The sequence below is a fragment of the Xyrauchen texanus genome, chromosome 50 (assembly GCF_025860055.1).
Source record: "Xyrauchen texanus isolate HMW12.3.18 chromosome 50, RBS_HiC_50CHRs, whole genome shotgun sequence".
Classification (NCBI taxonomy): Eukaryota; Metazoa; Chordata; class Actinopteri; order Cypriniformes; family Catostomidae; genus Xyrauchen; species Xyrauchen texanus.
In genome coordinates, this window is record NC_068325.1 from 14,617,874 (window position 1) to 14,635,807 (window position 17,934).

Here is a 17,934-nt window from a genome sequence, read left to right on the forward strand (position 1 = left end):
CTACTCAAAAGAGGAGGATTAATGTCAAAAGCAAGAAGGCAGAACACAAAATGATTTAGAGATGAAGTAATAGATGAACAAGGAGAGAAAGAGAGAGCGTGTGAAAGAGAGAGAGAGTGAGAGAATGAGAGAGAGAAAGAGAGAGAGAAAGAGGTGTCTTACACGGATCTGACAGATTCTCATCATGCAACTCATTGTCTGAGACAGGCTGAGGAAACATTTAATTGTCCTGCCTCAGGCTACCACTGATGCTAAATGAAAGGAAACGAGGAAAAAGTGGTTGAGAAAATAAAAGGAAAAGCTCTCAGAGGAGCAGAAAGGTCGAAGCGTTTCTTTTGGACGACATGAAGCCCATTTCTGAGAAGACAAAAATGCCTGCTTTGGGAAATCTAAAAGAGACCATGAAGTTTAGAAGCAATTGAGCTTTCAGTGAGTTCATTTACCTTACTGAGACTGACAACATAACTTCATTAGGCTAATTTAAGCAAGAAAAAAAAACATTAAGAAATATATAACTCAGACATAATTAAAACAACAGACATTTTGTGCTGTATCACATACACTCACTGAGCACTTTATTAGGAACACCAGTACACCTACTGTGCTTATTCATGCGATTATCCAATCAGCCAATCGTGCAGCAGCAGCGCAATGCAAAAAATCATGCAGATATGGATGAGGAGCTTCAGTTAATGTTCACATCAACCATCAGAATGGGCAAAAATGTGATCTCAGTGATTTTGACCGTGGCATGTGCCAGATGGGCTATTTTGAGTATTTCTGTAACTGCTGATCTCCTGGGATTTTCACGCACAATAGTCTAGAGTTTACTAGAGAATGGTGCCAAAAACCAAAATAAAAAAAATCCAGTGAGCGGCAGTTTTGCAGATAGAAACGCCTTGTTGATGAGAAGTCAACAGAGAATGGCCAGATTAGTTTGAGCTAAGAAAGGATACGGTAACTCAGATACCCGCACTGTGCAATTCTAGTGAGCTGAATAGCATCTCAGAATGCTCAACACATCAAAACTTGAGGAAGATGAACAGTAGAAGACCATGTCGGACACTTTATTAGGACCATATGTTCCTAATAAAGTGCTCAGTGAGTGTACTTTAAGCATCAAATATATTCTGATTGGCTGTGATTTTGACACTTCACACAGCATTTTAATTTTCACGTTGGAGAATTGTTGTGTCATGCCTGGTTAGGACACAGTGTAATTATGTGATTGGAGGAGGATGCATTACCTCATACAGGAGCAGGTCGGTGATATGGAAGACCATGCAGAGAGGGAACTTGGCTGTAAAAAGTGTTAAAAACCACTGGGATGCGTACATATGGGCCTCCAGGTTCAGATCCTGGAAGTGAGACCACAGGTCCGGCAACTGCTCCTGGACACAGAGATAAATGTATAATAAATGTATACAAAGTGCATCTATACCCATTTTTGTTGGGATGCTTAAATTATTTGTATTTTCAGTGTATTTGAAAGCAGAAGTGAACAGAGCATAAATAGTAAGTGGGTCCAAACAAAAAATATCTTTAGTTAACCACTAGGCAAAAATACTAACCACTTAGTATGAGCATTATTAATAGTGATGCTTGCCATAGAAACCAAAACAAAACAGGAGAAATTCACACTCAGGATTCAGATTCTGGGCCGAGAATAAATCAAAGGGGTAACCAACATCTACAAAGGCATTTAAATTAGCATCTCAAAAAGACATTTTCAGGCATGCAGCACAAACAAGCAGGAAAGCCGGAAGATTGAATATTATTCTGGGATAGATTGCAATGTTTGATCTGAGAGGTGCGAGTGTTAGGTTAACGCATGCAAATTAATTTGGAAAGAAAAGAAGACAAAAAGGAACTCACTCAGAGGTGGAGACCGAAATTCTTCCAGAGAGCCTGGCACCGTTTGACACGTTTTCCGCAATGTGCGAGCCTAACCGAGGCTGATCGATGCTAATGCTCTTGTAGCAGGAGAGTTTGTCGATACTAACCAGGTTTGGTTTAGCGTGGAAGAGGGCTACTTCAGCCTTAATAGCATTTTAGCACAAAATTAAAACCCATTTACCAGTGGATTGGGTCTAATAGCTTACAAGAGGGCCGCCACTTGCACTCGACATGGCCCACATACACACACAGATAAGTCAGCTCTCAAGAGGATGTTCAAATACAAGATCGAGTGTGATGCGATCAGTGAGAGCCAAGTGGGAAAGGCAAAAGGTAAAGTCATTTCAGAAGCAGAGCAAGTCATTAGATTTTGATCAAAGATTAAAAAGACAAAAATTTTGTTTCTATGGAATGACATGCACAGATGAGTCATTCACAATAAGACCAGGAATGTGCAATAATAAAAGTAACAAGGGAATTTTATTTCAACGAGTTGAAATGTTTAATTCCTAGCAAACTAAAGCAACTAAGGCCACGTCCACACTAAGGGTCCACACGTCCTTCGAAAACCCATTCATTTAGCTATGTTAACACCTCTCATCCACACTAGAACAGCTTTGAGTGTTACAGAGTGTTGCAAAAACGCTGTTCATAAAAAGCATACTTTTGAAAATGATGATGTTTTCAAACAAAAGCAGATTAGAGTGACTGTGGCCCATATCTTACTATAAACCAGCATTGCATTACACTCACACTAGTAAATTTATTGTGTTAGAAAGTTTTTGAATCTCAGCTCAGAATCAGAAGTGTAGAGGGGGTGTTCAGATAAAAGATTAGGTGCTTACAAAGCCAAACACAGTGAAATGAATAGAAACAAAACGCAGGTTTCTTGAAATGCGATGGAGTTTTTTTTATCTTGATACGGCTGCTAAAAAATGTGACGTTCATGTGTGAAATTATGAAAATTAGCAAGATGAGGCACATTGGTCAAAAATGTCTAACCAATGCATGTTTACACTGGAAAAACAAAAAGCACAGATGAATGAATGTGTTTTGGTAATTTCTTTGGTATGAATGCCCCCTTCCATCCTTTGTCCTAACCAGCCGTGACCATAAAAAGCAATGCACATTATGCGCAATATTTTATGCGCGGTAGCATGATTTCAATTTATGTCGCTAGGTAGTTCCACTCAGTAAAATCTCATTTGCCCATGAGAGCGTTAGCATGTCTCGGAAAGCATGTCATACAATTCTCTGAAAAAATTCCCATCTCCTTGTGAGATCCTGTAAAAGCGAGACCATTAAATAGAGCTTTCAGCAAACACAGTGACATGAGATTGGACTAGTGTGCCCACATAAACACAGACATAAACTCATAATATTAAAGGCCAAACCTGGAGCAGGCGCTCTAGCTGGTAGAACTTGCAGTGAAGATCTTCAAAGTTATTTCTGTAGAGCTCTCGAAGACCATAGTTGTACATGATCTTCACTAGCACACAGAAGGCTTGCTCCTCGGGCATCTATACAGAGACAGAGAGAGAGAGAGAGACCGAGAGAGAGAGAGAGAGAGAGAGAGATTTTACAGCTAGTATAGCCATACTTTGTTACTCTTACTTGAATGTTTTCATATAAATCATATAAAAGTTTTGTCATATGCTGATTTCTGCATGAATTATGCTGTATACAGTGCACCCGGAAAGTATTCACAGAGCTTCACTTTTTCCACATTTGTTATGTTACAGCCTTATTCCAAAATTGATTAAATTAATAATTTTCCTTAAAATTCTACAAACAATACCCCATAATGACAACATGAAAGAAGTTTGTTTGAAATCTTTGCAAATGTATTTAAAAAAATAAGAATAATAAAAAAAAAACACATGTACATAAGTATTCACAGCCTTTGCCATGACACTCAAAATTGAGCTCAGGTGCATCCTGTTTACACTGATCATCCTTGAGATGTTTCTACAACTTGATTGGAGTCCACCTGTGGTAAATTCAGTTGATTGGACATGATTTGGAATGGCACACACCTGTCTATATAAGGTCCCACAGTTAACAGTGCATGTCAGAGCAAACCAAGCCATGAAGCCCAAGGAATTGTCTGTAGACCTCTGATACAGGATTGTATCGAGGCACAGATATGGGGAAGGGTACAGAAAAAGTTCTGCAGCATTGAAGGTCCCAATGAGCACAGTGGCCTCCATCATCCGTAAATGGAAGTTTGGAACCACCAGGACTCTTTCTAGAGCTGGCCACCTGGCCAAACTGAGAGATCGGGGGAGAAGGGCCTTAGTCAGGGAGGTGACCAAGAACCCGATAGTCACTCTGACAGAGCATCAGCGTTTCTCTGTGGAGAGAGGAGAAACTTCCAGAAGAACAACCATCTCTGCAGCACTCCACCAATCAGGCCTGTATAATAGAGGGGCCAGATGGAAGCCACTCCTCATTAAAAGTTTGCCAAAAGGCACCTGAAGGACTCTCAGACAATGAGAAACAAGATTCTCTGGTCTGATAAAACGAAGACTGAACTCTTTGGCCTGAATGAAAGCGTCCTGTCTGGAGGAAACCAGGCACCGCTCATCACCTGGCCAATACCATCCCTACAGTGAAGCATGGTGGTGGCAGCATCATGCTCTGGGGGATGTTTTTCACCAGCAGGAACTGGGAGACTAGTCAGGATCGAGGGAAAGATGAATGCTGCAATGTAGAGATGTCCTTGATGAAAACCTGCTCCAAAGCGCTCTGGACCTCAGACTGGGGCGAAGGTTCATCTTCCAACAGGACAATGACCCCAAGCACACAGCCAAGATAACAAAGGAGTAACTATGGGACAACTCTGTGAATGTCCTTGAGTGGCCCAGCCAGAGCCCAGACTTGAACCCGATTGAACATCTCTGGAGAGATCTGAAAATGGCTGTGCACCGACGCTCCCCATCCAACCTGATGGAGCTTGAGAGGTCCTGTAAAGAAGAATGGGAGAAACTGCCCAAAAGTATGTGTGCCAAGCTTGTAGCATCATACACAAAAATACTTGATGCTGTAATTGGTGTTGAGCAAAGGCTGTGAATACTTATGTACATGTGATTTTTTTGCAAAGATTTGAAACAAACTTCTTTCACGTTGTCATTATGGGGTATTGTAGAACAATGAATTGTTTCATTATTGATGATGTGCACCTGATGATACGTCATGCCGGGGGTTCCCCAGCCTGAGAGAATTAGGGAGGAATGTGACAGGCTAATCAAGCTGCAGTGCGAGAGAGAGAGAGATCCGACACATTTGTGTGCTTGTCTTTGTTTCAGTTTTATATTAAACTATAATTTATATTGTCAAGGTACTCGCCGCCTCCATTCCATTAATCCCTTTACAGGCTCATATTACTAGTCCATGAAATAAGGCATTTTTGAGAGAACATTGGAATGTGCCTTTGTTTTTTCCTTGACACAATAAACTTTTCATATATAGAAATGATCAGTAAAGTAGAGCAGATGAAATCTGCAATGCATTCTGTGGCTGCACTGCTTGTGAGATTTGCGCTCTGACTGTCCCCTTTATTTACATAAAGGTCAGGAAGCATGATTGATTGGGTTAATGTTTTAACACATTTGTTTTTATTTATCAATCGCACTAAATTTGCATCCACAGCTTTAAAATAAATGCATTAATTAGGGTATGTAGGGAAACATTACATAGGGTCACATGTTGAGAATGTGGTGTGATGTCAACTGCAGTGTCTGTCTGCCTGATGGTATCAGAGAGGGAGTGTGTTTGTGTTTTTGAGACTGAGAAAGATCTGGGTATTAAATCACATAGACAGCATGTGTGTCCTGAGCTGAATGGGCTCCTGCAGGTAGACAGTCTACGTCATTAATATTCCTGACAGCTCCTGAGCAAGGCCACGAGAAAGACACTTACACTACATTATAGAAATCCCCAAACGCACTCTAATATCAAGCCCCATATGAGCAGCCATCGCAGAAAACCAAAAATAACTCCATATTCAGCTTTCCGTTTAATTAAATATGGAATAAACCATTTTGTCAATGTCCCACTCTTGCCCACTGTCTCCTCACTGAAAATGGTCCATTTTCCTCTGTCTACTATCAGCTCGATAACAAGTTTCATGAAGTTGAAAGACATTTAATTTTTACCTTCTTTTCTTTAGAATTCAAAAGATTTTTGTTAGACTCTTTCAATTTCAACTCTCTTCAGAATTTAATCATTGGCATGAACGTTAACTTTCAAGTGCAGAAACATACGTATGCAAATACAGATGTGAAATGTCGACAGTTTAAATTATTCAAAGTTCATTTATGAAACTCTACATGGTGCAAGCTGACAGGTCCTTTGACATGTAATCTGTAAGCCAATCAACTTGCACACTCTTTCGGTGTCTAATATTGAAATTGCCTTGTTTGTAGGTAAGCCAGTTTCACTGGATCACTACACAAGAGTTCTTTCTAAAAACCTGCTCCAGTCTAAATCTTCTTCAAGGTGACTGTGTGCATGTTTTATTGTGCAGCAGCAGCAGCAGCAGTATGTCCCATACGCTTAATGCACATGTCTTTTGTATGTTTAATTGTTTAGCAGCATGCCTTACATGCTCATGTAACAAGTCTTCATTCTTTATCGATTATTGCACCTAAATTGTCATGACTGAACTAACTTTCGTTCAGCAATATTATTCAAACATTTACAAGGATATAGCACACCTGAAAGAGTAGACTGACCATAAAAGTTATGCTAAAACTCAAAGATGGCCAAATGAAACATGCACTCGTTCCTCAACTGTGCAGATAACATGGATGAAACATTGCAAACTTGAAAGCGGTCTCGTAAATGACTTACATGTAACAGTAATACAGCCGCCAAAAACGATTGGCCTTGACAATAGCCGATCTTCTCATCATAGACAGAGTAGGCCTGTGGATAAACAGCAGTTTAGATGGTTAACTGTAAGAATGCTTTTTCTTTAAAAGCCAACATCGATTTCTATCCAATTTCTTCAATGGAAAAAGTATGTGGGTCTTGAACCAGTAATCGCCTGTATTTGTTTTCTTTCATAACATGAAATGCTTTCCCTAAAAGCAAGTCCCAACCCATTTTATTTTGCACTATATATAGTTAAATTCAGCAAATGAATTCAGAAATGATCTTTATTATGGATACTACAGAAATCTGTTGCGAATGCCATTTCAAGTCGACTTTAATTTACAATAATTAATGAACACATTTTTTCTCTATTTGTGCTTTGGCATATTTAAATGACTGTAAATGTTGGAAGATTTTCTCAGCAAAGTGTGCCACTCAGAGCTGAGGGATGTTGTTTCCAAGATTAACTGGAATGAAGGTCCTTTGAACAATTTAGGAGGCTTTTAATCTGCCAATGCCAATCAGCTGATGGAAAAGCTCTAAAGACTCTTTACAAAGGAGATTTAACAGAGAACAGAACAGCCCCCCAATCCCCATATCTCCACTACTCCCAGCTTTTCTCCCGTTTCTCTGAATGGTGCACTTGCCTTTTTTTTATCCGAAAACACATCTGCAAATGCAGTCATAAGTACAGTCATGAATGGTGCAAGCTGATAAGTTCTTTGCAATGTAATATGTTAGCCAATCAACTTGCAATCAATCTCTGTGTCTAACATTTCAATTGTGCAAAATTGCTAATTCTAAAAACGACCTTACCCATAGTAAAATCACAATAACGCATGGACTCTATCAAAACAGCAGCAACAGCTCAATGAAATTCAAAAAAATTTCTCCGCCAAGTTATTATAGTTAACCTAACGGTCCCTGTTTCTAGTTGCCAAGCAATGTAGCAAACTTGGGGCCTCCATATAAAATGTGTGTTCACAGGGTGTGCTTATAGTAATTTCACAATGTCTTTGAATGTGGCTTATCCAATCGAAAACTCCTTTTGCGGTAGAGTAACACTGTTCTAGTGTGGATGAGAGGTGCAGCTGTAGCAAAATGTATGCCTTTTCAAACATTTCAAATGACGTGGCCTCGAAGTAAAAATTACTGAGACTCACTGCTTTTTATAAGCAAGAGCAATAGGATAAAAGATGCTAATCTTCAATAAATATTTAAATGTACTGATAAAAATAATAATGAAAATTAGCAATTCTTTGGCCAATTAATAAAGTTCATTAGCTTAACTGAAGGCTGTTCAGAGTTGGCACACATAAGCAACATAGTATCTTATGCGTTACTATTGAATTCAACTGATATGTGGTCAAAGGTTTGCATATATTGGCTAGATTGGACAGCGGTATATCCAATCAGATTTTAGAGCCAGACCCATCTGTTTCATTATATAGAGATAAATGTGCGCTTTGATTCAATCTGTGTTGTAGGTAATTGGATAATTGTCCACTGGATAATTGTATATGCTATTAGTCTGGAATCATTTTGAAATGTAATAACAGACCGAAGATGTATAACTGCCTTTGGCTGGCAAAGTTAACAAATGTACGTTTTCACCCATCTCAAGGGCGTCTCAACAACACATGTGGTATATACCAAGGCCATTACGATTACAGTAAAACAAAGGTCAGTGGATAGAGATGCTACAGTGGGATCATGATGCTTGTTGCTAGACAGCAAGAGTGAGTCATGCATGGGAGGGAGGACAGCTTTCACCTCACCTTGCATATCTTGTAGAGAGAGTCTTGGCCATCACCACCGGAGTCTTTGAAGTAGTCGTGAGCCGGGAAGGTGCGATGGATGTCTCGGGTAATGACCGCTTCCTGGGCGGAGTCCTGTTGGTTATGACAGGACAAAACTGCATTATGATAAAATCCCTTTAGGCAAAGTCAGTTGACTTGCCATATTCGTAATGCCTCCGAGTGGTTATTTTCTATTGATATAACAGCTAGTCAAGATTTCATACAAGCCATTAAATCTAACAATGCTACAATAATAAATTGTGCTTTTACATCTTAAATAATCTAAATAAAAAACCTTGCTATTTTTCAGGCTGTTCAAAATAGTTGACTATCATGTAAACTATCGTAGTGGCTAAAGCACAGGGCTGTTAATCAGGGCTGTTAATCAGAAGGTCGCAGGTTCTAACCCCACAGCCACCACCATTGTGTCCTTGAGCAAGGCACTTAACTCCAGGTTGCTCCGGGGGGGATTGTCCCTGTAATAATTGCACTGTAAGTCCCTTTGGATAAAAGCGTCTGCCAAATGCATAAATGTAATGTAATGTAAACTTGGCGATATCTCTACCAAATAGGTGATTGGATCTTTTAGCTTTAAGGCAAGACTGCCATTTCTAACAGTCACAATATTCAACCTTATGATTTCACCCATTCATCTGTATATCAGTGATCGGTCTAACCCTCATAACGTCTCTGGTCACGATCAGGCACACTTCATTATGGCCACTTTCATTTGTAGAGCCAGTATCAGGACATGTTTCCCAATCCTGTTCCTGGAGGCTAATTAACAATACACATTTTGGATGACACCATTATGCTTATTTTAAATCTTTTTATTTATCATCCAAAATGTGTAATGTTAACAGGCCATCAGAAACAATGTTGGGCAAAACTGAGCTACGCTACTGCTCCAAAAGGCACTTTGCGGAAGAACGACAGCAACGGTTTTATTTTTTTCTTTCAGTGTGGATGTGCAACATCTTTTGTAAAAGTAAAATATATTTTAAGGCTGTACAATGCTATGGGGTTCTGGGTGGTTGCAATGTTGTTGTTAGTGTGTTATAAATGACTGCTAAGTGGTTGATTACTGGTCCAAAACAGCCAAACCCCCAAGTCTCCATGATGTTCTGGTCCCAAGACAGAGCTTTAGTCCATGCTTGAATGCACGCCTGTTGGATTTTTGTCAGTTATTGTATCATCTTCAAGGTGAAAATTTTAAATATGAATGCTTAGAAACTCTCAAACAAGATGCCAGATTTGAGGTATCATTCATGTTATGTTAGGAGCCCAAGTTTAATACTTTTAGTTTGGGGTTTGTGAAAATCGCTAACCAGTGATATTATGTACCCGAGGTACATGTGTTGTGATTTTTAAAATGTATGCGTTTCATAAAAAAAAAATAATAAATAAGTGTACTTTTGAACAACCTCGGTGAGACGGGTTTTAAAATGAACATTTTTAACATAAAAATAGTAATCTAGCCAGCTACAATCTCCTCAACTGGCACGCACGATTGTCAAACAATACATTAGCACGGATCACTTTTGTCAAAACCACGTTATGGGACTACACTGGAAAGCTCAATTACTAATTGTATGTTGGTAATTTTTTGTTAACATCTTAATCCGTGTTCCTAGTCAATACAATACAAAAATTTCACAAGCTCCCTTTATTCCACACTGACCTTTAATACAAGGTTGAGCTTGACAAGGTAGTGAAAAGAAGCATAAAATGTGTTTTTTTCTATCAAAAAGACACCAAGAAGAGTACTTGAGTGAAGGAATAACCTTGTGTGAAGTGTTTACAGAGCTCACATAAATTAAGAAGCATGGAAGAGTGTCTTGCTCAGCACAGATTCCTCTTCAAAGCTAAACAGCAAATCGAATTAACAAGTCAAATGCAGTGTGAGAGTCACATGATGAAGAACACGAGCAGACTCTGGGAGGCAAAGCATTACAAAATTCTGGAGCAGAGAGAAGCGAGCCACATAAAAGGGTCTAATCTGGACCAAAATGGTGGACAGGCCAGAATAAGCTCTGGAAGAAAGGCAGATAGAAAAACTGGCTGAACAAGGGGCGTACCAACCATTAAAATTGGCTATTTTAAGAGTTTCGGTCACTGTGCTGAGAAATCGTAACAGACTACATAAAATGAAGGATCTAGGAGAAGACGACAGGTTGCTTCGTCAATGAACTGAATGAACATGCAAGCATTAATTGATTCAAATCAGGAAATTCGTTCCGATACCCAGCCCTAGCACACACTGCTTTTCATCAAATACTTCAGAGTAAACAGAGTCAAGGTTTATAGTCATCTTTACACATTGTAGAGAAAGATTTGTGAAATCCATGCTGTGACAACATCACACGGAGACTGCGGAAATGTCTCTGACCGGCAAAGTTGTTATAAAGTTCATTCAATTAACAGCATGTGTCAGGACTAATTAAAGGCATCATTAGTCAACTAATACAAAAGAGGGAAGGACAGGTTTCCACCTCCCCTCACCTGTTTTACAGTGTGTATGGGAGTTTGTTAATGGGTGGACAGAATAAAGTCTGACAGAGTTTAAAGTTAGCGCAATGAGGACACTAATGAAACCTTTCAAGAACATGTCTGCATATTTCACCCCAAAAGCAAAAGGCAAAAAAAGAACAATTTGGATTTGAAGAAAATTAAGATGATTTTATGTAGCATTATGATATTTTGCATCGTGACATGACAATTAAACACATTGCACACTGTGATTAGCCACTGGCTGCTAAATGTTCAGATTTCACTCATCATGACTGAGTAGAATATTGGCGAAAATGTTCAGCACAGAGATCCTTTCACTGCGTGTTGCGAGTAAAAGTTTGGTTTGACTTGTTCCGTGTAACGTGTGTTCAAAGATGAGATCCACACAATCCATTTGTCATTGAATAAAGTCTCTTTTGGTACCCTTTCTATTCTTTATAGTCAGTCGTTGATGGAAAAAAAAAGCTAAATTGTGACACCAATGATGAAAAACTAGTGATAGAATAACATTTGTAAAATTACTATTTTGTAATGCACAAATTTAGTAGGTCCCTGTATAATTAACAGCTGAGAGAACATTTCTATGTAAGCAAAATGGACATTATAACTGAATATACCCAAATGGATCAAAATCGAATTGAGAGCTTGTGAATCTTGTGAAAATGACTGTATTACAAGAATAAGAATCATCGAGAATAATAAGAATTACAAATGAAAACCATTTGGACTGTAATGAGAATTTTGGAGAAATATGCTTAATTGTAATGAAAATAATGCAAAGAAAAATTAACTTTTGTCATTTTTCACAATACACGTAGTTTCTAAGGAACTTTAGTCGTTCTGTTAAAACGTCAATTTACGTGTCGTTTAGGCATCACAATACAAAAAAGAAATAATGTTTTTATGCTAAATACAGATTCTTATTTTGTGACCCAAAGAGACCAAGCAGGACATAACAAAGCAGCAGGAAAGGTTTAAAAAGCGATGAGGAGAGGACATTGCAGTATGTTTTTTTTATTGATCTTTATGATCTGTGCTTTGGGAGGACAAAAGCAGGTTGATGGATGCACGTCTCAATGTCCACCTATAGCTTCTGTCAAATGCTCTTAAAGCGGGTGACACTTATCTGCCTATAAAAAGACTCCTTTCTCTGTAGTGTCGAGGAGCTGAGAGACTGTGGCACAGCAGCGATGAGTTGAAACCTTTGGGTCGGCTCTATTTCAGTCCAGTCTAAGATAATGACTATTGAACCTTTTTAACACCCATGTTGCTGGATTCACAACACCTTTGTTTCAGAATGTGCCCTGTAACACTGTGTCCTAACCTCCAGTTTTAAGCATGAATTCATGTTTTTGTCCTCACTGAAAGTGAAAATGCTGCATTAAGCATCACAGCCATTTAGAACATATTTGATGTTACACATACAGTTGTGTAGCGTGATTTTAAACCAATGGGATTTCACTGTGCCAAGTTTGAAAAATTATAACACAAATAAATTCTAAAACCACTGAAAATTAAGCAAGCAATCTTAATAAGTGATATGCCAAAAAAACGTAAACAGTTCTGGGTATATTACTACAATTTATTTCCTTTTACAGCTAGTCATTATTAGCACCTGAATAGACTTAACCTTGTAGATCCTGATTAATGTTACCTTCCTTTTCCTGCTCAACACACTCAATTTGAATAATGTAGCCTTCATTCGCCATTTTTTTCCATATACATGATACAGGATGCAGCACACCCATTTGTTTAACCCTGATTTATCAGTTTAAGTTTTCATGGGGGGAGAACACAGCTATAAAAGCCGTTTCAATGAAGGTTACGATAGCGCATGTGGAAATGGACCTTTATTTTTTTTTCCCATACAGCGACACCACAGTCTTGATGCATTAATCAAGAGAAAACACACATTTCCATATGGAACCAGAACACAGCACTATAAATAAATGGTCATTGAATCAGCTGAAGTGTTATGTAATCAGTATCAATGTTATGTTGCTTTCATTCATCAGCTTATCTCCATGGAAATGAGCAGTGGCGTCATGCACCATGGTATGGACATAAATGCATAATATCTCCTTAAATAAAAAATAGAAAAGTCATACGATTGTAAGACTGCATAAGGGAGTAAAAGATGAAAGAATTATAATTTTAAAAAGGTACAACTTTTCCTTTAGCAAGTGACAGCTGAAGACGTGAGCTCATAGAGGACTACGTAAATCCAGGTCACATCAAACTATGGTACAGAGCTCGGCAACAACTTTTAGTTGGGAAAATACACTCACCTAAAGGATTATTAGGAACACCTGTTCAATTTCTCATTAATGCAATTATCTAATCAACCAATCACATGGCAGTTGCTTCAATGCATTTAGGGGTGTGGTCCTGGTCAAGACAATCTCCTGAACTCCAAACTGAATGTCAGAATGGGAAAGAAAGGTGATTTAAGCAATTTTGAGTGTGGCATGGTTGTTGGTGCCAGACGGGCCGGTCTGAGTATTTCACAATCTGCTCAATTACAGGGATTTTCACGCACAACCATTTCTAGGGTTTACAAAGAATGGTGTGAAAAGGGAAAAACATCCAGTATGCGGCAGTCCTGTGGGCGAAAATGCCTTGTTGATTCTAGAGGTCAGAGGAGAATGGGCCGACTGATTCAAGCTGATAGAAGAGCAACTTTGCCTGAAATAACCACTCGTTACAACCGAGGTATGCAGCAAAGCATTTGTGAAGCCACAACACGCACAACCTTGAGGCGGATGGGCTACAACAGCAGAAGACCCCACCGGGTACCACTCATCTCCACTACAAATAGGAAAAAGAGGCTACAATTTGCAAGAGCTCACCAAAATTGGACAGTTGAAGACTGGAAAAATGTTGCCTGGTCTGATGAGTCTCGATTTCTGTTGAGACATTCAGATGGTAGAGTCAGAATTTGGTGTAAACATAATGAGAACATGGATCCATCATGCCTTGTTACCACTGTGCAGGCTGGTGGTGGTGGTGTAATGGTGTGGGGGATGTTTTCTTGGCACACTTTAGGCCCCTTAGTGCCAATTGGGCATCGTTTAAATGCCATGGCCTACCTGAGCATTGTTTCTGACCATGTCCATCCCTTTATGGCCACCATGTACCCATCCTCTGATGGCTACTTCCAGCAGGATAATGCACCATGTCACAAAGCTCGAATCATTTCAAATTGGTTTCTTGAACATGACAATGAGTTCACTGTACTAAAATGGCCCCCACAGTCACCAGATCTCAACCCAATAGAGCATCTTTGGGATGTGGTGGAACGGGAGCTTCATGCCCTGGATGTGCATCCCACAAATCTCCATCAACTGCAAGATGCTATCCTATCAATATGGGCCAACATTTCTAAAGAATGCTTTCAGCACCTTGTTGAATCAATGCCACGTAGATTTAAGGCAGTTCTGAAGGCTAAAGGGGGTCAAACACAGTATTAGTATGGTGTTCCTAATAATTCTTTAGGTGAGTGTATAAGATTTGCATATGGCGAGTGCCATATTGCCTATTTTTTATTTATTTTTGCAACAGAAACAAAAAGACTCAGAGCTGTGATTTTGCCGCAGTATGGGGTTAATCACACTATGGTGTATGATTAAGTTCAATGAACTGTTTCAGTGTTCTTTTATCACTCTCTCTCTACCTCCCTCTCACCCCCATCACTCTCTCTCACTTTCTTGCAGCTTGCATGAAAATGAAATGCTGCCTCATAAACGGCGAGTTAGTGACAAATGGTATTCATAAATAAAGCCAGAGATACAGGCGCTGAATGGTAATGTGGCCACTAAACATCTGTGATGCTCAGCAATATCAAACCGTGCAAACTAGAGTCAGGTAGAGGTCTAAACAGAGAGAGGCAATCTGATTACACCCATGCACAAGCTTGGGTAAACTTGGCGCTGGCATTTCGGTAGAGTTTGCTCAGCTGTTGACTAGAATTGAGGTTGCAAATAACAGGAGGAATGTCTGGTCAAATGTTTTCAGACTTTTGAAGGAAGATAAAACTAATGACCTTCAGGAGGTATTGATCAGAGGCTGGCTCACCTCTGGGTCTCCAATGCAGGTGGGAATTTATTAGTTGAAGCTGAGAGCTCCTGGGTGTATCCTGATGCTTGCAAAACCCTGATGTGCAGCTAAATCCAGATCTAACCCATTTGAACAAAACTCTTTTCTAAGAAGACTTATGATTTTGCCTGGTGGACAAATAAAACTGGTGGGGAAAAAAATCCCATAAATTCACAGGTCTGCACATAAAGTTTACATACACTTTGCAGAATTTGCAAGATACACAACTACTGTCACAAAAGGCTAAAAACAGTAATCGATGGAAGAAAAAAATAAAGGGCATGTAAACCATAAAACAGGATAAGTCATTTTGTCTTGTGGAATATATGTAAATATCAGTAACAGCTTTTTCAGGGCAATACTAAAAATATATATTTTTTTCTTATATTATTTTGTAAGAATACAAACCTGTTAGGGGCAGTTCATCCAGAACGTGTTTTTATGAGTATCTGAGCAGTTTTTCAATTGCCTTTCTATGTAAACATGCGCTATATGGGCATCATTGACCATTGTGCTGTGGCCTAGCCTTTTTTAGCGTCTCGCACAGGAGCACCATGTTTTCTAGTAACGTCAAGCAGTATTCATTTTTACAGTTTTTTTTTTTGTCATAATTTTTGTCTTTTGAAAAAAATGTCCTTTACATTTCAAAAGTCAATATTTCGTCATGACATTCATTTTAGTCAGTTTGACTAAAATGGCATACATTTTTAGTTGACAAATTACAATTTTAGTTGACAATGAGTAAAAAAAAAAAAGATAACAGACGAGATAACAGATGAAACTTTAAACAAATATTCAATCATTTTCATAATAAGGACAGTATAAACAATTTAAACATGTACTAAAAATGTTATATCAATATGAGAAATCTTTGTGGAAAACCAGAGATTATAATGAATATACTAGGAGTATACTGAAGGACAGTATTAACAACGGAATCAATTAATCAAGTACTCGTTCAGCTTTAAATAGTCGACCATTAAAAAAAAAAATCTTTAAAAAAAAAAAAATTGGATTTTTAACTGGATTTTTCTATGTGAACAGCAAATAAAACTGCCACGCTCACCTGAATCTTGCTGTTACAACAATGCGTTGGATGGTGCTGTGGATGCATGATGTTTTTAAAGAAATAGTTAACCCCAAAAGAAAACTGTATAAGGATTGTATCGCTTTAAAAGACTTGAAAAGGCATTTTTCTGTGTGAGTGGAAATTATTTAATCTAGATGTTGTCGTTTATGCATGGTGCTCGTTTTTAAATATGTAAAACAGGTTCAAACGATGAACTATTTTGGGATGAAAAGGTTCACCCAAAAATGAAAATTCTCTCATGATTTACTTACTTTTAGAGCCATACCAGAAATAAGAAACAAAACGATTATTGCATGTTTTTAAATTTAAATTTAAATCCAGCGCTGGGATGCTGTTTGAAACGACTAAGCTCTTTAAAGTTAATAAAGTTGTAATTACCTATTTATTTTTTTACACAAACATATTGATTTGCTTCTGAAGACATTCATTGATCAACTAGAGTTGTGTGAATCACTTTTATGCTGCCTAAATATGCCTTTTGGACTGTCAAACAGCCTGCAGCATCATTGCACCCATTCACTTGTATTGTATGGACATACAGAGCTGAAATGTGATTATAAAAATCTTCATTTAATTTCTGCTGAAGGAGGAAAGACATACACATCTGGGATGGCTTAAAGGGGAGTTAATCTCGAGAATTTTTGGGTGAACTATTCATTTAAATATTTTTTTCTTATGTGTTGCGAGTACTTGAATACAAAATTAGTAGTATCACCTACTTTTTAGAAGTTTCTGTATTATGAACTCTTTAGAGCACATTAGAGCCTGTTTTATGTTTTAAACAGTTAAGGATATTGTGTTAAGTATAGCAAATTTTAACGGAAACAGCATATTTACATACATAAATGTACATAAAGTTAAACATTCTGATTAGAGCATAACTTCAAGTTCACCTGTTTAGTCGCTTCATTATCTGCGCAGATGTAAGTTGTAATATTACTTATTATTATGTAATGTTATTTATTTTGTAGATATAGTTGATTCATTTCATGAATAGGATGAGTCTGAGTGAGGTAATTAACCCATTTGTGAAGTGGGGAAATCCCCAACATACTACGAGTGGATTAATGCATTTTCACAATTTTCTTTACAAAAAGTAATCAATATTATTTGGAATGCCCAATTCCCAATGGGCTCTAAGTCCATGTGGTGGGCATAGTGATTCCCATCAATCCAGGTGACAGAGGACGAATCTCAGTTCCCTCCGCATCGGAGACCGTCAATCCGCGCATCATGCTTGTTGAGCGTGTTACCACAGAGACATTCACGCTATTCTCCGCGGCATCTACGCACAACTCATCGTATTTCAGTCAACAGTATGTTCTAATTAAAATCATTAGATTTAGTTTCAGTCTTTTCTTCGGGCCCTCTAATTTGCGAAACAATGCGTTCGGTTGGAACGGCCCATTAGGCATATAATGTTTGTTAATGACTTAAAGTTAACAAAGTAAAATACTTTGTTGGTCTAGATAATCTGGTTTAGTTTGGGTTATCAATTCATGGAAGGTTAATGAAGATAGTGTAACATCACACTGAGAAAAAGATGGTCTCAAGCATTTGTCTTTGTCTTTCACTTATGCTTAGTACAACTTGACAATCTGCCTTGTTTGAAGTGGCACAACAAATGAGTTGCCACAAAGGGACATCCACAGATGTGTTCTTTCC

At 38.4% G+C, this 17,934-nt stretch overlaps 1 protein-coding gene across 2 annotated transcripts in view; it reads right to left on the minus strand.

The window, feature by feature from the left end:
• Positions 1-17,934, minus strand: part of rabgap1l (RAB GTPase activating protein 1-like) — a 114,199-nt gene that overhangs the window by 28,200 nt on the left and 68,065 nt on the right. For both annotated transcript variants that reach the window (XM_052123879.1, XM_052123880.1), the window contains exons 14-17: positions 8,553-8,666; positions 6,751-6,825; positions 3,291-3,416; positions 1,248-1,391 (exon numbers count right to left, since the gene is read on the minus strand). In XM_052123879.1, coding sequence (XP_051979839.1) covers positions 1,248-1,391; positions 3,291-3,416; positions 6,751-6,825; positions 8,553-8,666 — 459 coding nt within the window. The remainder of the gene's footprint in view (positions 1-1,247; positions 1,392-3,290; positions 3,417-6,750; positions 6,826-8,552; positions 8,667-17,934) is intronic.